Here is a 19,987-nt window from a genome sequence, read left to right on the forward strand (position 1 = left end):
AAATCAGCATAAGAAACTAAATTAATAGGTGGAGTTTCATAGCTCTAAGTCGAAAATTAAAGAAAAAGTGTCTTCGAGTAGCATCTCCCCTTAAAGAATCGACTCAATAGCCAAAATATCTACAAGAACGATAAAGAAAATGGCAGAACGAAAAATACTAGGGAACAAAGAGGAATGCGAAAAATGACGTGCGCGCCGGCGAAAGCAGACGACGCGACGGAGTCGGAACAACGCGGCCGCGGGGCCGCGGCAGGCGTCACGGCCAATCAGAGGGCTGCGCCTCGGGGAGGCGCCCGTTTCACCCAATCAGCGGCTGTCTCGCGACGATTTCGCGCTTGAGAACGGGTGCCTGGTGTGCCGATCGCTCCGCTGCACGAGGGTCTACAGCGTGCCGAGGGGCGCCAGAATGGAGAGCGGGAAACCAGCTTTCAAACGAGACCAAGATGGCGCCGATCGGTTCGCGTCGGGCGGAGCTACGGCAGCTTGAAAATGAGGCAAACCTTCGCGCTTGGCGTTCAATTTCGGCTCACCGACGTTTCTAAATTGCCGTTTTTTTTATATTTCGAGTAGGAATTGAGCCATAATATTTTGTAGAGGCATAGTTGGGACATTAAAGACTTCAAAAACGCAATTTTTGAAAATTGCCATTTTTGACCGTTTTTCGCGATTTCAAGACCCGCGTCCCCCCTTAACGAGGTTTCACTGTATATGCATACTCTCCACCACAGAGACAAGGCAAAATATGACATTGAGCATCCGTAATTTCAGAAGCATTCATTTAAAGAGGTAATTAATTTTGTGTGGTTTAAGGAATCTTTCATTTTAAGTTGAAGAAAGCTGCGCAGCAGGTGGTTACAAAATGTTTTTGCTCTCCACTTCAGTGGCATCTGGCGGCCGTCGCTTTACTAGTCGGCCAAACTGTAAACAATTGGGTGCCTCTACGCATGTGTTTTCGGCGTATCGAATGGCATCTGCGTCTATTTGACGATCGAGCCACTTCCTCTGATTAGTATGCGTTGCTCGCAATGCGAAGCACACATCCGCTAACTGCTTCACCTACTGCAACTGAGCGCTGTTCAGTGCTGCCATGTCAGTCATATTGTTTGTCTGCAATTTATCGGCTATGGTTACTAAACTGGCCAAGCCTTGTTTTGGCCTATAGTGGCCAGAGATTTTGGAATTAGAAGTTTTATATGTGTGTTAGTTCAGTGGAGCAACACCCCATATTTATGTTAAAATAAATAGATTTACTTTTCAGACATTCTACACAATGCTTGTTCTACTTTTCTCACCAATTTTTTTCTGATGTTCGCCATTGATATCACGACCGAACGACATTAATTTTTCCTGTGTAGCACCACCACGGGTCGAATGGCATTCATTGTATCGAATGTCATTTGAATTTAATAACATTAGAATGTCAAGTGTGACAGGGGTATTAGCTCATTAATTGAATGGATTCTTACCTAAGGAACAGTTTGCCTCTTGTGTATAATATGTACATTGTGATATTTTGCATTAAGTGCTGCAGACAAATGTGGGGGTACGATAGAAGCCTATATGATAAGAGTCAAGCCTATAGTGTATGGCAGTCTGCACATGATATGTCAGGAACGCAGGTTGTGTTTATGTTTAATGTGGTGCCTAGGAGAGTGAGTAGGAGTTGCGTTTGTCTATCTCTTCTCACAGGAACCTCGGACATTGCTTTTCCCCCAAAAGCTTCAGCAAGAAAATGCCAATACTGTACAAAAACACTATCACTGAAGCTGACTTAGTGATGCGCTAAAGGAGTCTGTGCTTGAAGAGTGTTGTTTTTAAAACTGCAGGAGGCATTTGAGAAGTTCAAGTCTCTTCTGGAAAGGCGCCAGGAAGAGCTCCTTGAAGAACTGGAAAAGTTACACTCTGAGGAAGAGCTGCACATAATGGACTCACTGCACCTAGCAGAAAAGACTACAGAGCACATTGAAGAGGCCTGCCACTTTGGGAACCGCCTGTTGGAACATGCGAATGCTGTTGAGCTCCTGTCTCTTAAACAGGCAAGTGATAACTTTGGCTACCATTCTAATTAGGTTGGCAATAACAATCCATGATTGGTGGTTATGGCATTCTGCTGCTAAGCAATTTTCGAATGCCGTACTTGAAGTAATCTACATGGGTTCTACTGACAGAATTTGCTTGAGCCTAGTGAATCTGGAAATGATCTTAATTTCGGGGAGGAATATATTCTTTTCCAATAATCAGCAAACATCCTCAGATGAGGCCACAGAAGAAAGCAACGATGAAAACCTAGAGATAAGGGTTCCTGTGGCTGACCTCCACACAGGAGACTGCTTTGAGCACTACTACGCTGGCACTCAAGTACCATTATGTGGGGACACTGGTCTTGATTAAATTTTTTTAGAGGGCCTCTCGCTGGTCTCGCCATCCGTGGATTACAGACGTCGAGCTACCGAGCTGCAGCGGAAATTCGTAGCTCCTCCGCCATCAAAATTGTTCATCTCTCGATGCGGGCATGATACCGAAAGCATTTCATTTCCATAATAAAAAGTTTTAGTTAGCGTAATAGTGGAGTTAATGGAAACTTTAGCTCAGTGAACAAGGATTTAACTGCTGCTATCAGCAAAATTGCATGCACAAAATGATTAAGGCTGTCATTGAAGTGATCAGCAGTGAGCTTTTGCTGAGTTCTTTGATGAGCTATTGCAGTGTTGCAGTGCTATACTTGCTTTGGAGATATTGCTGAATTGACGCCTGGCCCTATGAAAACTGGCAGTTTCATACGCATTGATACATCAGGCTAATCTTTTGCAAGTGGACAGCAGCATCGCTCTTTTCTTTATCCAGGTGGTGAGCACCCGCCTAAGGAGCCTTATTGCGGACACCCCAAAGCTGGAAGCACCAGGCGAAATAAGGTTCGAGTTTAACGTTGATCACTTTGAAAAGACACTGGTTTCTCTCTGCGGCCAGTTGCGACAACCTCGGACCGTGTCCATTCCTTCACCGCCACCACCAGCACAACAGGCCACTTTGTCAGCATCACCAACACCTTCCTCCTCTCCCGTGGGTTGTCTTGGGGGCAATGAGTCTTCCTCGCCCATCCATTCTGCCTCCTCGTCTATAGGTGGAGGCAACATGTCTCCACTGCATTCCGCAGCATCGTCGCTTGGGGGCGGTGCTAGCAATAGCACATCCATGGTTGTTGGGTGTGCTAGCATGTCCCCAATCCACACCAACGCATCTCTTGTAGCTGCTGCAGGGGGTGTGGGCAGTCTGTCGCCACCTCTCCATCACTCTGGAGCGTCGTCGTTAGAGGATGCGGCGGCAGCTGGAGATCCGTTTGCAGCACTTTCTGCAGGAGCGCCCCTGGAGGTCGGCCTGCTGACAAGTGCAGCAGCACAGTACAACCTAGCACGCCTCGCAAACATGGCAGAAGGCCCCGAGGATCCAGAGACAACCCCCGATGGTCCCGTCACAATGGCAGATCTGCTGCTGGACCCATCACTAAGCGTGTCAGCAGCAGAGCAGAATGTGCTGAATAACCTGACTGCCCTCGCCAAGCTTGGATCGGTGTCGCTCAACAATGCAGGTGTGTCTGTAATTCTTTTAGTGTTTTTCACAAGGCTTGACACAGCACTGCTTAGAACTGTACTGGCCACTCTTCTTTCTTCCTATCATGCAATTTGGCTGCATCTGTCGTTTGGCACAATCAATCACTCTAGCTGACAGTGCTTAAAGGTTACATTGAAATTTTTTTGTGCAGGGCATATGTATGAGAGAGTTTTAGGTGAAATGGCCAACTACATTGTGGGCCATTTGTGTCCCCCAACACTTGGGTGCAGCTTCTGTCCCCTAACCTAAAGCTCTCCATTATGCTTTCACCATATGCAAGTGGTTTCTGTTAATGCCATAATGCCAGTTGTGGACTAGTGGTGCTGTGGTTGACCAATAAGCACCATGCAGCTTCGCATAAGGAAAACAAGTGGTGCTGGTTTTGTGGTTTTCACAGCATGCAAACTTCTTCAGCTGGCAGTTTTCATTGCCTACTGTGACTTGGTTGCTGTGTCTACAGTTAGGATATGTGTACATAAGCCCACGACAACGGATTAGCATGGAACATACTTTCGGATACAGTAGGCTTGACATTAATTCAACTCTGGTTAATTCGATCTTGGCTGAAGGTCCCGACCGGTGCATGTGCATTTCTATGAGCTCAAGCTTTCATTATTTTGATCCTTAGATTGGCCTTCACCCGATAATTCAAATTTGATCAGTGAGCACACACGTGTCCGACCCCTGTGATGACCTTATAGCGGTTCCTTTAGCGGCAGTGGCTGTCTCGGCAGAGCTTGGGAGCAGTGTATGCCTTGAGCACATGTCATCTCTCGTCGAAAACGCCCATTTTCAGCCCACCCTGGAAAATTTTTCAAGCAATAATTGTCGCTCACAATGTTTAATTTTAGTATTTACTTTTAACATGTGCACCCCCCCCCCCTTTCTATATTAAAGAAAATTGGGCCAAATATTGCCTGCTCGGTGCACGTGGACCTGAAACCAAAACCATCTTTATAACGTTCATATGCTTTGTCGCATGATGCTTATGTATGGTGGCGAAGCAAACTAAAAAAACCGTGTGGCAGAGCTGACCTGAAGAAACCAGCCGCCATTGTGCAATATTTGTTGGTGCCAAAAAATTAAGTGCGTATTGGATTTGTACTTTGTTTGGAAGTTAATGGGCTTTCTACATTAGTTTACTACTTTGGAAGAATAGAAAGTACGTACGTCTTTGATTCGGAGGTGTATTAGAATCGGGTAAATACAACTGATGAATCAGCAGTGTAGTTTGGAAATACAACTAATGAACCAACAGTGTAGTTTGGCATTTTTCTGCATCTTGTTTAATTCAACCCACCACATAATTTGATCCATTTCATTTGGTTCATCTGGGTTGAATTAATAGAAGTCGACATTATTCTTCTCACTTGGTTTGGTCTGCCTGTATTATCAATGCAACCGATTCTGTTACAAGAACTCAAATTTGGGCAAGTTCGTAAGAATTAAAACTTGACTTAAAGCACAAAAATAAGAAAACAAGAAAAGAGGACACAACAAGGAACGCCAGAAAGGACAAGAGCCATGCACCATGCTCATCCTGTCTGGTCTTCCTTATTGGGTCCTCTCTCCCTCCTTTTTCCTCTTTAAGTTGAGTATCAATTCCTTTAACCTGGCTATAGTGGACTGTTGAGTTCAGTGGACAAATTTTCAGGCAAAATCAGTCCATAGTTCGAAGCTGAGCATCAGCAGAAGCAGACGATGATGGCCCATGCTTCTTGATTGATGTCTGCTTTTAGCCAATAGCAGCCATGTATGGGAATCTGCTATATGGTGAAATACGGCAGGCGGCAGGAGCCCCGAAATGGGCAACAAGGAGGTGGTTTAATCGTCTGCTGTGAACGAAGTTGTAGAGATGTAGATTGCTCGACGGTCACATGCATTCACGAGCATGGTCTCGAGGGTTGCTATGGCAACCGTGGCCTCCAGCTAGTCCTGCGCTGGTCAGCGAGACGCCAGTGGCAGTTCCTTTGCATGTGTTTTTGGTGAGCGTTGGCGAAAGACTACGGCAGGGATGCAGTGTATTCGACATTTGTGAGGAAGAGTTTTGAAAGCATTTTAGGCTCTCGAAAGGCACAGTGCAATAGCTTTGCTATGAGCTAAAAGAATATTTCGGACCACAAAGATTTAGTGACCTTGACAATGCAACAAAAGTGCTGTGTGCGTTTTTTTTTTTTTTTTTTTGCCTTGGGGAGTTTTCGGCAGTGCATCTGGAATGAAGGAAGTGATTGGGTTGTCGTAAACATCATTCAGTGACATCATTACAGCCATCGCCAGGGGCACTGCAATCGTGGGCAAAGAAAATTAATGGGTTAGATTTTTCTCCATATGGCGAAGGAGAAGGCTGCAGTGGAGGAATGCTTTCTTGACCGCGGCCGGATTTACAAAGTTGTGGAATGTGTGGCCAGTGCTCCCATTACAATTATCCGTCCTTAAAGGGACACTAAAGCGAAACAATAAATCAGTTTAGACTAATGCAGCATTGTTTGAGAACCCTGTGGGCAGTCATTTCAAAAAGATAGTTTGATTATTAGATGTGAAAATGAAGTTCCAAGTGTCAGTATTTGAATTTCGCGCCGAAACCCCAGTGCCGGTACATCAGCATGACGTCAGGGATTCCTAAGTATGTTTTCGCATTTGGGCCGCGTTGGCTGAATAAAGGTTCCCGAAACTTGCCATGTTTAATACAGTGAAAGCTCGTTAATTCGAACTTCAATAATTCGAATTTATGGATAATTCGAACTGTACGATTTGGCCCGGCCAAGCTCCACAGAAGTCTATGTATAAGAAAGTCCGTTAATTCGAACGCGAGAAGGTGCCCTCACGGATAATTCGAACTACGCTCGCCTGCTGAGAAACTCGCCTACTGCCTACACACAAGGCTGTATTGCCTCCGAAACGGAGAGAACGGCGACAGAAGGCAAAATAGGAAAAAAATCTAACCGACGCGGGGTCAGCCAGAAGGCAGCGGCGGCTGCCGCCTCTCCGTTCTACGTAACCTCCGAGACTTCTTGCCCGTTGCGAATCTCGGAGGCTTTGCAAATCTTGTACAGCTGCTAATGTTGTGCGGAGATGGCACGGCAAGCTCCGAAACACAGCGAATCAAGTACGTCGCAGCTGCGCTTGCAATCAAGAACCAACGAATCAGGGCCTACGCCACCTTCACATGTTCAGCATCTTTGTCTCGGCAGTCTTCATCGGTTGTGCACCTCTGTTTTCAGCTTAGGAGGTATCGGCCGTCGCGACTCATTGTGATGGTGTTAAGCCTCGGCTCACGTTCGTTTCGATGGACATCGGTGGTGTGGCACAGTCGGACCCGGAGCTTCGACTTGAAGATGGCGTGTGCCCGCAGCACACGCCATCACTTTCTGACACGCCAAATTTCTGACATGCCCTACTGCTTCCAAATCGCAGTGTACTAGTTGCCCTCCTTCACTTTCATTAGTTCGAACTTTCGTTAATTCGAACTGAAGAGGCTTCCCCTTGCGGTTCAAATTAACGAGCTTTTACTGTATTAGGTTCCTTTAGAACACAATGCAGTCAATCTGTACTGCTATATATAATTAGTAGGCCCTAGAAGATGCCATCAAAATCCAAGACGTCGCAGCCCCCAGGTGCGGGAACTTAAGTAGGCGTCGCCACCCGTATTTCGTTTTTGCGCTTTTTCTGGCTTACCGAATGTCTTATCGTTGTAAGAGTGGTGTTTTTGGTGTTGTAGAATGGTAATTTACTGACGCAGAAGAAATCATTTTTCACTTTAGTGTCCCTTTAAGAGCCTAGCTTTGGCTAGCAACATCTAGCGACAAAAAAATGAAATGACACAGTATAAAATTAGACCATCAGCAGCTGCATACATTGCAAACCTACAGTTATTACTGGAAATAAGCAAGTATTTAATGCAAACCAATATTTTTTATCGAACTTCCGCCAGATCGACGCTCGTCTATTGGTCTCCCTCGCGCTGCAGTCTTCTACTCTTTCTCCATGTGACGTAACAGCCAGAATGAACCAATTCCAAAGCGAACTGTTCAGTATACATGGCAGTACTAGGGTTATGATCGAAAACTTGACCTTGAGACTGTCATATTGGGTAGTGCATTGACTGCCAAAGCTAAACACACTGAAATCTACTGTTCTTAACCACCTGTGGTACACCTTCCTTTGATGTTGGATTTCTTGAAATACATAGGGTAAAAATTGGCACAAGCAGCCTTCGTAGTAGTGGCTGTCTTGATGAAGCTAGTCATTGTGTCTAATCAATTTGACATGTAGCTGTCTTTTCCCCATTATTTTCTCAGCAGATCTGCTGCAGAAAAACTGGCGCAAAATGTATTGGGGCGTCTATTGCCATGTTGTGCAGGCCAAATCATGTTGAATGGACAAGTAGTGCCGGGGCTGACTCTGGAGCCAAATGCACAGACCTCTCCTCCTCCCCCTCTGCTCTCCTCTGGGCGGCCGAGCAGCAGCAGCAGCGGCAGCCTTGGCTCGCATCAGCAGCTGCTGGACTCGCTGCTGAACGGCTCAGCGCTGTCCCCTCGCTCCTCTTCTCGGGGCTCACCCATGCTGGACAGCCTGGTCAATGGCAGCTCTATACTGGGACAAAGGGTGCCCATCCTGGCAGCTGGCAGCGGTCTCGGTTAGTGTTGTTAGCCACACTGTTCCGTACTGCGAGCCATTTTGTTAAATTTTCAATGATGGCCTCTCTGCAATATTGCTTCTTCATCATCTACAATACACTGTCTACAATTTCTGAATTAGGCCCATAGAGGGATGGAAAAATGCTTTTCCTGGAAATCTTTTAATTAAGCTGGCTTTGCACCAACCATTACCACCATGGATATTCCCAAACCTGAGTGCACCGCAGGTTCCTTTGATGTCCCCGACTGTACATGCCATCCCTTTAAAGCCTCTTTGACACTGGCATTCTTTCTTCAATCCTGCTGCTGTCTTGAAGTGAGTGTACCGTATTTACACGATTGTAAGTCGACTCGAATGTAAGTCGACCCCCCCATATCGCGTGACCGAAAAAAAAAAAAATAAGAGTGCATACCCGAGGGCGCATTCGATAACGAAAATTTATTAGTAGCTGACATGGTCACTGGACTACTCGTCTTCACTAGTGCTGCCATCGTCATCGTTGCTGCGGTCCCACAGCGCGTCGTGGTCCAGCGAAATTTCAAATTTGGCAAACATCTTGCAGAACAGCAGCCCACGCCAAATGCACCTAACCACACGCAGCCGTCAGGGAGGCTCTTTTGACAGGTCCGGTTAGCGTAATTTCGCAGTCTTCTGCCGCCAGCCACTCGTTGTACTCACGGCGGAGCAGAACCTTAAAATTAAGGCGAAGGTCCGGGCTTGTTTCATGACCACGTCGCACTTCACTGGCAGGGACCGATCACGCATTTCAGCGACGTACGCCGCGAGCTTAGCATACAGCTCCGGAAAGCGTCCAGACTTCGGCACGTGGGAAATTTCTCACTTGCCGTCACAGGTGAAAATTTCGCTTCGCTGCAGTCGCCACTCTCGCACCACCCGTTTAGAAACATCGAAATTGCGGCCCGCTGTGCAGCGATTTGTTTCTTCGGCGTAAAGGATGGCAGCCCTCGTGAACGCTGCTGTGAACGAGTCCCGAACGATTAGTGGGCCTGGAGCACTCATGACTACTGGGGAAGCATAGAAGTAGCACGTAGCCGGCAGTCAAGTGGAACGCGTCTAGCCTTTTAACAGAAAAGAGAAACCCGCAAGCGCTGTCTGCTCTTCCATGAACTACCGATGCTCCCCGCAAGCGCCGCCGTTCTGAGGGTGCCGCCGCAAATGGGAACAGCGGCGCTTCCATCAACTATCGACACCCCCTCACCCATCATTGTTGCATGCACTGTAAAACTCTCAAAAATGTTGAAAAACCCTTCTGAAAAGCGAACAAACACGCGGGATAGCGAAAAGATACGGGTAGGGCCATAGAGGAACCATAAAATTGTAACTACATTGTAGCTCCCGTTGGTATCGTTTTTTTTTGGCGGCGCCATGTTTTGGTTTCGATTGTAAGTCGACCCCCCAACTTCAGACTTTCAAATTTTAAAAAAGGGGTCGACTTACAATCGTGTAAATACGGTAGTTAATTTTCACAGCAGTTTTTCTCTCTCTCTCTCACTCAGAAATGGACAACCAGCACATAAGGCCAGTGGTGTTATTTTCGCTCTAAGACGCTGACACAGCCACAGGTTATCAAAAACTACCTATTCACACAATTCCCGAGTGCTACCTACTTCTCCCATAATCATGACCATGCAGCAAGCTCCTTTTGCGCATTAGGCAGTTGTATTTCGCTGGACCTGTGCAGGGAGAAAAGCTAAAATTTAAGTTGGGACGCGGGTTTTAAAACTAAAAATCACGAGGAAAAAAAAAATGTGTATTTTTCGGAACTACTTGTTTCGGCATCTGTAATGCCTAATCTACACCTTATCAAAACGATTTGCCCCGAAATGCGCCCTAAGTGTCAGAAAAACATTATTTTGTCAGCGCGGGTGGCGAGAAACGACTGCAATGTTGCACAGAAACACCGGAGTTCACGGAGCTATTTCCCGCCGCTGAGCGCCGCCATCTTGGTATCGTTCGAAAGCTTGAAGTTCCCCCTTTCAGTTCCACGCGCCCTCGCCAACAATGACCTCATAGAAAAGGCACAAACGTAAAACAATCGGTGAAATGCTTATGCAGAGGTTATTTACTGTTTCGTTTCAATACCTAATCACATAAGCCTGACATGCAAGGTGTTTTTTTAAAGACAGTGGGTCCAGAAACTGCCTGCACATTACAATTAGATTTAGGTATGCGGTATGTGGTTTGAGGTATGTGAAATATTGGAATGCAATGAACTGCACGAAGTGTGACATTTCATGACTCATAGGCAGCTATAAAGACCTGTCTTGACAGTGACGGTGATAGGCATTGAGTATTAATAAAGTTAGCTTCCATAAATGTAAATTTGTTTCACCAATTGAGGAATATATATGCGCAACATTTTTTGCTTCATTTGTCAAAACTAGACTTGGATAACCTAGTTTTAGCAAACTCTGAAAAATAATTCAGCCAAGAGTGTGGCTCTGTAGCAAGCTTTTATGCTGCTCTATCCAGTCTCGTGACACAATGATTTCCCCATCACAATGATGGTACAGAATAGATGGTGGCCGTGTGAATGAGTTCTTTATCTGAGATTCTACCTGTGAGTAAGCATGACATTTCCTGCCCAAATCATGTTTTCCCTATTGGTTTTAGCTGCATCATCAATGTGCATTTGCTCTTCAATGTATCGGAATGTGGCTGTAGAATTTTGCAGCCGTCCCGTGCCACCACCTTAACCTTGAGAACAATCGGCTTTAGGGGAGGCAAGAAAGTCAGTGGGCCATAAAGCTTCTTAATGGTTGGTGCAATACCTGAATTTCTTGAAAACTGATGCAGAGTTGTCCTACCACTAATAAGTTGACTCATGGGGGTTTACATGTTTGAGTGATTAAGCAGGAAGTGAGCGTTGTGGATTTTCTTGTTGACGAGTGCTCTCCTTACAGTGTCTCCATCACTGTCTGTGCAATCTGGATACGTGCCTCCTCCACGTAGTGCCAGTACGAAGTTGAACACGATGCAGATAAGGTACCTGTCACTTGTGTGCGTCCCATTCTGTTTTATATGCTTGGTGTGCAAACACAGTGCTGTTAGATGAAATGTCTCTTGATAGCCTAACTGTTTGTTCAACTAAAGTTGAGGCTGTGATAAGAAAACAGACAGATGCATTGGAACACGCACATGTTGAAGATGTTTTTCTCTAGTGCAAATAACCTTCACCAAAAATTTAAAATAATAATATGTGCTGCACAGGTTACACAGAATTGTTGCCTTGGGCTGCATTGCAAAGCCCAATGCCTAAAGCTGTAACTGACGGCAGATTTTGCCTTATCATGAAGCCCGAATTGAAGGCAAAATTGGCATGTAGATGTGCTTCACACTTCATTAGAGCTGCACCGTGCTTCACAAGAGAACAGCAGTTAAAGTGGCAATCACTGTTCATACGAAATGGTTAAATAAAACATGCTGTCCAAAGTAAAATAGGTTGTGCAGTGAGGGGGCTGTGGCTTTGGACAGCCCTGTTTTTTATTTGCTATGGCCTTTTCCAAACATAGAATTCCGTAAAAGTATGGAGAAAGACGTGGCCTATGGCCTTTTCCAAACATTTTGAGTAAAAGTAGCCCACCCAGCACTTGAGAAACGCAGAGAAACTTCAGTACCTTTGTCCTTGAGCAATGCGTGTAGTGTAGTGGCACAGCTGAAAAACCCCTCAGTGTAAGCACTGGTAAAAACCTATTTGAAAGTTACACAAAGTATCACACTGAAGAAAAAGGAAGTTAGAGAATGGTCTGAAGGGCAGCTGGGGCTATATAATTTTCTGTCCCAAGTGGAATAACTTGGCTCTAAGAACAAAAATTGCTCAGCTGTCATTGTGAAAGGTGGGTGAAACGTTATTTTTTAGCATCGCATTGCAAAAGAAAAGATGGTAGGGAGAGACATTCATGCATAAAATGGACCTTCTTCCAGTAAGCAATCCCTCGATTGACCACTACTTCAACTAATTTTGACGAACAAGATGCATATGCTCCCGCGCCTTCTTGTCTCCATGGAATGGTAGCATTTGACCAAGCAGTCTCTGGCAAAGTCCCTTCTTATATATATAGTTGCTTGTGTTCTTGAAGTAGCTTCTCATAATCTGCACTTTAGCACACCCGTAGTTGCTCACAATCAGCAATAACACCTTTTTATTTTACTGGCATGAGGGCAACATGCCAAATGTGACATGGAAAAAAAAGAGAGAGAAAGAACAGTACAGTCGCCGACCGATTTTCCGGACTCCAAAAATTTGGACATGCCCGATTATTCGGTCAGCTTCGCGGCACCGCCATTCTCCCCATACACCATAATGTATAACAACTGCCGAAAGTTCGGACACCTTGCAACCTCTCGTCTGATTTTTCGGACACTCCTTGAGCCAACTCGATCGAGAGCACCATGCACCGACTCTGATGGGCGCATGGTTCGACTTGCTGAACGCCATTTTTGTTTTGAACGGAGCCTCCTTGCTGCCCCACGAAGTGGCGCTACTGGAAATCCCCGCTCATCATCATCGTTTCTACTGGTTCGATAGAGTGGCTCTACAACAGTTCCGGTTTCAGCTTAGTAAGCCATGTCAAGACAATCCAGCAGCTGATTTGTTTCTTCGCGCACGACGCTGCGAGCAGGCCGCGTTTTTCGTTTGTGCGACTGGTGTCGGCACGGTGGTGTTTGCTTTGTGCGCTGTGTCGAGGTTTCGGTGATCCAACGCGACATACGGAAACATCGCGTCAAGTGTCTAATGGCGCCGACAGTGCCCGCGCAGACTGCGCTGGGGAATGCCGGCAGGCGGGTGCCGGGAGGCCTAAAATTTGTCACCTTCCGATGTGCTCCCTACTGACGCGGAAAATGTTCTGCCGAGACCTGCGCAGTGGTTGCATTGCGACTCCGGACACCGTCTCATTTGACAGTTTCACAGGTGCCGACACTGCTGTACTGACGTGCGCAGAACTCGACGACGGCGAGATCATTCGTCAAATTTCTGCTGCACCGCTGGACGATGACTCTTGAGTCGGAAGATTACGCACCATGTGCTACGCTGCCGTCGCATGCGGAGCGTGTACAAGCAGTGACTGTGCTTTCAGCCACCTATAGTGATCGTACGACCCTCTCCGAGATCAGGCTTATCTGATTGCGCGTAAACGGAAAAAACGGCGTGCAACGGCGCATTCACGATTTCTTCGAGCCTACTGCCGAGCCCGAATAAGTGCGTGGAAATAAGGGATTTCATTTTTTTTTCTTAATCTGCTTTTTCAGACACCTGTTTATTCGGACATTTTCGCAGTCCCCGTGAGGTCCGAATAAACGGTCGGCGACTGTACAGTGAAATCGTGATATAACGAACTTCAGGGGGCTGCAATAAATTGTTCGTCTGAAAGGCTATTATAGTGAAAGCTAACAGGTACTATCGTTTTTGTTTATTGAAATATCTTAACGAAATTTTCAGAATAGACTCGTAGCAAAAGCATTAGTAGAACTACAAAATTTCATGCAGTTATGTTCACTGGTTCTCAAATTGCAGCATTATGTCAGAATGGTGTGCATGGTTCTCTCATTCCAGACCTGGAGAATGTTCAAAAGGTGCTGCAACTGTGAAATTCGCTATGATGATTCCCAGATAGATACCTCAGGGCAAGACGGCCCTTTTTTTACATTTCCTTGCTGAAAAATTTTAGCAGACCACTGAATTTAGTGTTGGTGATCAAGATTTTATCAATCAAATTTTGATTAAATATGACAAATCACAGGCAATATATATATATATATATATATATATATATATACACACACAGTAAAAGCTCGTTAATTCGAACCGCAAGGGGAAGCCGCTTGAGTTCGAGTTAACGAAAGTTCGAACTAACGAAAGTGAAGGAAAGCAACAGTACACTGCGATTTGGAAGCAGTAGGGCATGTCGGAAAGTGATGGCGTTTGCTGCGGGCACACGCCATCTTCAAGTCGAAGCTCTGGGTCCGACTGAGCCCCACCAGCGATGTCCACCGAAACGAACGTTAGCCGAGGCTTAACACCATCACAATGAATCGCGATGACCGATACCTCCTAATCTGAAAACAGAGGTGCACAACCGACGAAGACTGCCGAGACAAAGACGCTGAACATGTGAAGGTTGCGAAGGCCCTTATTCGTTGGTTCTTGATTGCAGGCGCAGCTGCGACGTACTTGATTCGCTTTGTTTTGGCGCTTGCCGTGCCATCTCCGCACAACATTAGCAGCTGTACAAGATTTGTAATGCCTCCGAGATGCGCAACGGGCAAGAAGTCTCGGAGGTTACGTAGAACGGAGAGGCGGCAGCCGCCGCTGCCTTCTGGCTTACCCCGCGTCGGTTAGAATTTTTTCCGATTTTGCCTTCTGTCGCCGTTCTCTCCGTTTCGGAGGCAATACAGGCTTGTGTGTAGGGAGTAGGCGTGTTTTTCTGGCGAGCGTAGTTCGAATTATCCGTGAGGGAACCTTCTCGCGTTCGAATTAACGGACTTTTTTATACATAGACTTCTGTGGAGCTTGGCCGGACCAAATCGTACAGTTCGAATTATCCATAAATTCGAACTACAGTCGCCGACCGTTTATTCGGACCTCACAGGGACTGCGAAAATGTCCGAATAAACAGGTGTTCGAAAAAGCAGATTAAGAAAAAAAAAATGAAATCCTTTATCTCCACGCACTTATTCGGGCTCGGCAGTAGGCTTGGAAGAAATCGTGAATGCGCCGTTGCACGCTGTTCCGTTTACGCGCAATCAGATAAGCCTGAATCTCGGAGGGGGTCGTACGGTCACTATTAGCGGCGGAAAACTCAGTCACTGCTTGTACATGCTCCGCATGCGACAGCAGCGTAGCACATGGTGCGTCATCTTCCGACTCAGTCATCGTCCGGCGGTGCAGCAGAAACCTGACGAATGATCTTGCCGTCGTCGAGTTCTGCGCATGTCAATACAGCAGTGTCAGTACCTATGAAACTGTCAAATGAGACGGTGTCCGGAATCGCAATGCAACCACTGCGCAGGTCTCGGCAGAACATTTTGTGCGTCAGTAGGGAGCACATCAGAAGGCGACAAATCTTAGGCCTCCTGGCACCCGCTTGCCAGCATTCCTCAGCGAAGTCTGCGCGGGCACTGTCGGCGCCATTAGACACTTGACGCGATGTTTACGTATGCCGCGTTGGATTACCGAAACCTCGACACAGCACACAAAGCAAACACCACCGGGCCGACACCAGTCGCTCAAACGAAAAACGCCGCCCTCGCAGCCCTCACAGCGTTTTGCGCTAACAAACAAATCAGCTGCTGGATTGTCTTGGCATGGCTTACTAAGCTGAAACCGGAACTGCTGCAGAGCCACTCTATCGAACCAAGCAGAAACGATGATGATGAGCGGGGATTTCCAGTAGTGCCACTTCGTGGGGCAGCAAGGAAGCTCCGTTCAAAACAAAAATGGCGTTCAGCGAGTCGAACCATGCACCGGTCAGAGTCGGTGCATGGTGCTCTCGACCGAGTTGGCTCAAGGAGTGTCCGAAAAATCGGACGAGAGGTTGCAAGGTGTCCGAACTTTCGGCAGTTGTTAAAAATTATGGTCTATGGGGAGAATGGCGGTGCCGCGAAGCTGATCGAATAATCGGGCATGTCAGAATTTTTGGAGTCCGGAAAATCGGTCGGCGACTGTATTGAAGTTCGAATTAACGAGCTTTCACTGTATATATATATATATAATATAATATAATATAATATATAAAGGGCTTGCTTTGCTCTCAGACATTTATTCAGATGCAAAATAAAAAAAACTTCTGGAAATCTGATGAGCAGTTACAGAGACATGACTGGAACAAACAGCCTCACCAGCCAAAAAAGGCATTTTGTGAGAATGAGCTTTGAAAGTTTTGAGCACATATATAGGTCTAAAGTCACCCTGCAGCGTAACTGGAGATGTCCTTAGGCACTCTCTTCTTTTTCCGCCTTCCCACCTTCTCTTGTGATCGCTTGTTGGCCTTTTTCAAGCGCAGAGAATCCCTCTTGGCTGCCCGTTGAACGGCCAGATGGCCAGGTGTTAGCCCCACTGATAAACATAGCTCTTGGGTGGCCCTGTGGCAGCCAGCATTATATCTTAAAACTGCCTCATGCAGCGCTGTCTCCACAGCAATCATCGATGCATGCTGCTCTTTGGGCATCAGGGACCACAGCACAAAGTGAAATGATTCTGATGCATTCTGCGTCTTTGCTCCCAGGCAGCGTTGCAGAAGAGAAGCCTTTGAGAGACAATCATAAACAGGTAGCAGTGCTTCTGCAACATAGCCTGGAAGATAGTACCGATGCTTCGGAAGTGGCACATCATAACTCTTTCTGGCGTTATGACAACACCACGAGTCTGCACCCTCAGGGAACAAGTTTTGGTGAGGATCCTCGTGCGTCGATGTCCACGTGGTGGTACTATGCCATCACTGCACGCAGCGTTGCAGCCACATCGTTGGAATTGTTCCGTAGGGCCCAGCCATAATAGTCGATCAACTTGTCGATGAGGGCCTTTGTCAGCCTGCCCTTCCCTCATAAAGCCTTGTCACTTTTCTGTACAAGGTTGGGCAGTGCTGTCCCCATCCTCTTCTGGACGTGGTTCAGGCATTCCTCTTTCGAAATGGGAACCAATCCACAAACATTTATTGCGCAAGGTTAGAGAAGGTGGCACTATCTCCGTCAGACACGAGCGTTGTGGAATAGAGGTTGTGCTTTGGCACCGAGTGTGGGAAAAGGATGACCGTGGCCTCAACCTCCATCCTCCCAGACTTAGAGTCAGTGTTTTTCTGGCACACATGATCCTCCTGCCAGCTTGCATAGCCTGGGTCTCCAGGCATTGGTCCTACTTGGCAAGCAAGGCATTGGTTCGATAAAGCAATGGCATCGAAGGTGAGGCCCGTATGATATTCAATTATTGCACCAACTCCAATATTGGACGTGTGGCCACGCTTGTGCCATGTTCCATCAAAGTTTACTGTGATATCCCTGCTTAAATATGGATCCATTTCATTGGAGGTGGTTTTCACAGTAGAAGCAGATTCTGCATAGAACTTGTCTATGCAGTGTGCCTGCGGTTCCCTGAATTTCTCCAAGTGCTTGTGAAAATTTTTATGATGCAGGCCACGATGGGACACGTTCATCACTGCCCAAAAGTCATTGAGGGCTGTTTGTCCCTTCCCTATCTGTTTTGTTGCCACAATGGCTCTTATATTCACGTCAAAGGCCATTGAGTCATCCTGACCGGCGGAACTCCACAAGCTTGCAACTACTCCACAATGTAAACATTGCTCAAGCTTTGTTGCAAGATCAAGTTAGGTGCCTCCTTGAACCTTCATCCCAGTTACGAAACACCGCTAGCACGGGGTCCTGGATAGCAGGTCGCCTAGTGCACTCATCTAGACAAGGAGAAATTTTTCGCCTTCACTTGTAGCAGTGGCAGCTTCAAAATTACGCTCCATTGCTTGAAATTTTCACTGCGTCGCTGACATAGCACCAAGCTCTTGTTGCACAGTAGCACATTTTTTATCTGCCGTGTCTTTCTCCTCTCACGTCAGGAAAGGTTTTTTCAAGTGCACAGTGGACGACGCGATCGTACTGTCTGAGGCAGATGAAAGAGAGGATGTGGAAGCTGCTGTCGATGAGCACGAGACACCAGGCGCACTTGTCCCGACAAATTCTTGCACCGGTGGAGCAGGAGTCTCGTTGCTAGAAGTGTCGACGCAACCACGCTCTTGCGTAGATGAAGTAGAAGCTGCCCCACAGGAACCATCGGTGCAGTGCGATCACCGTCAGTGCACGGGCGAGCAACGTGCTTCGCCATGCGGGCGAGCTTCATAGAACGCTTCCCTGCCCCGAACGCATGTAGCGTATTGAGTTTCTTTGGGTGCATTGTGGCCAACCGCACAACAATTGGCAGGCTGAATGCAACGACGGTCTCTTAAGGGGGGACACGGCTCTTTGCGGCGAAAAAATCGAGAAAAAATCGAATTTTTGAAAACGAAATTTTCGATATCTACAGCTAATATTCCTTTAATTCACCAAGTTTCGAATCTCGGGGAAGAGTATTTCGTTCGCAATATCAATTTATAACATCACTGTGAGCTGAATTCCGCGCAAAAATAGCCCATTTTATCGCGGCGCGTAGCTCTTTTTCTATGCGCGCGATCGCAGCCATCTTGGTCTCGTTGGAAAGAGGAGCCTTCCTTCTTTAATTTCCCGCCAAAAGTGACTCCGTCGGTACGCCAGTGACGTCGAAATCCGGGGAGGAAAAAAGCCCGAACGCGCTATCCGATTCGTTGACTAGCGCACGTGACCAAAAACGCGTGCTGTGGTTGGCTGCGCGAGGTTCCCATCGTCTGCTCCACTCCGCAGGCGACGCGACTGCGCGTCTCGTAGGTTGGTGGCGCATGCCCAACGATATCCGATCCACCGGGAAAGTTCGCCACGAGGCACAAGTTCGGCAAAAAGAATAAGCGATCAGCTTTATAACTTTCAAAAGCGCTCCATTCCTTCTGAAAGCATCGAGAGTAGCTCGCCGCCAACCGCAAATGATGCCGAAACCGCGGACGATGCCGAAGTAGGCCTAGCCAGCTCACAAATGAGCGAAATCGTTACGGACGGCGGCTATGTTCGGCGTGACACTGCAATGTTGCAGCGTGCGGATTTGTTGCAGAGGGAGATGAATGCTCAAAAAAACTTTGACTTCTTGCGTCAACGCCAGCAACAAAGCGGGTGTTGGATTTGCTCACTCGCGCCGACGGCGTTGCAGCCGCGCCAGTCGACGCCGAGGCAGGCTTCGCTTTCCTCAGTAGGACTCCGTGAACGGACTGATGTCAAGTGCAAGGTGTGCGGCGGCAGCGTCGCAGTAGGCAGAAGCGAACGGTAATCTGGCCTCGCCATAAAGATCGTTATCACGTGCGCGTGTTGCGGCGATATCGCGTCGGCATGGAGCTCGACCCGCGTGAACAACCTTGCCGCGCGCGCGATGCAAGCCACCGGGAATCGGCGAACGGCGCTAAACGATGTTTTTGCCGCATTTGGATGGCCGTGGTTAGAGCGACTACATTCCTTGTGGCTTTTAGCCACTTTCACTGTAAAATAATGCAAAATTATTTCTGTACTTTTGATTAAAAGTGAATGCATTCCTTTTTTCTCGTTTTCTCAAAACATCGACTTTTCACTTGTACACAATGTAGGGTCAGATTTTGGAATTTATGCTTTAAATTTTTTCAATTCTGCTTTAGATCAGACAGTAGGGTAGCCACAATTCGAACAGTAAAGATTGAATTGCTATAAAATTACTAATATTTGATATATCAAAATAGTATTCCTACCATTATGTTCCTTATGTTTTCTAGTACCCAGGCATGTGCCAATACGAATATCGTAGCACATTTTTTTCCCCTATTGTGTCTGCAAATTATGAACAATGAATTTCATTTATCTTCAGAACTAAATGGCCTATTGGAAAAATAATTATATTTGAAATCAGCACAAAAGTCTTAACAAGAATGGAAAGTTTCATGAACATTGATGGAAAACATCATGAACATTATTTGAATTAGTGTCCCCCCTAAAGAAGCAAAAGTTTCATTCTTGCCTGGTTGGACCCCTGTATCATCCTTGATCAATTTAATATTCAAGCATTTGCCGTAATCACCATGAACATGTCCTGAAATGTTTTTTCTCGTTTTCTCAAAACGACATTTTT

At 46.7% G+C, this 19,987-nt stretch overlaps 1 protein-coding gene and 1 pseudogene across 2 annotated transcripts in view; one reads left to right on the forward strand and one right to left on the reverse strand.

The window, feature by feature from the left end:
* The window catches only part of mei-P26 (meiotic P26), a 53,452-nt gene that overhangs the window by 16,600 nt on the left and 16,865 nt on the right, over positions 1 to 19,987 (forward strand). The window contains exons 5-8 of one of the 2 annotated variants that reach the window (XM_065426875.2): positions 1,827 to 2,036; positions 2,845 to 3,586; positions 7,970 to 8,245; positions 11,172 to 11,268. In XM_065426875.2, coding sequence (XP_065282947.1) covers positions 1,827 to 2,036; positions 2,845 to 3,586; positions 7,970 to 8,245; positions 11,172 to 11,268 — 1,325 coding nt within the window. The remainder of the gene's footprint in view (positions 1 to 1,826; positions 2,037 to 2,844; positions 3,587 to 7,969; positions 8,246 to 11,171; positions 11,269 to 19,987) is intronic. The other variant, XM_065426876.2, reaches the window with a different exon arrangement.
* Positions 16,173 to 19,176, reverse strand: LOC139057075 (uncharacterized; annotated as a pseudogene).

Source organism: Dermacentor albipictus, chromosome 3, assembly GCF_038994185.2.
Source record: "Dermacentor albipictus isolate Rhodes 1998 colony chromosome 3, USDA_Dalb.pri_finalv2, whole genome shotgun sequence".
NCBI classification, from domain to species: Eukaryota; Metazoa; Arthropoda; class Arachnida; order Ixodida; family Ixodidae; genus Dermacentor; species Dermacentor albipictus.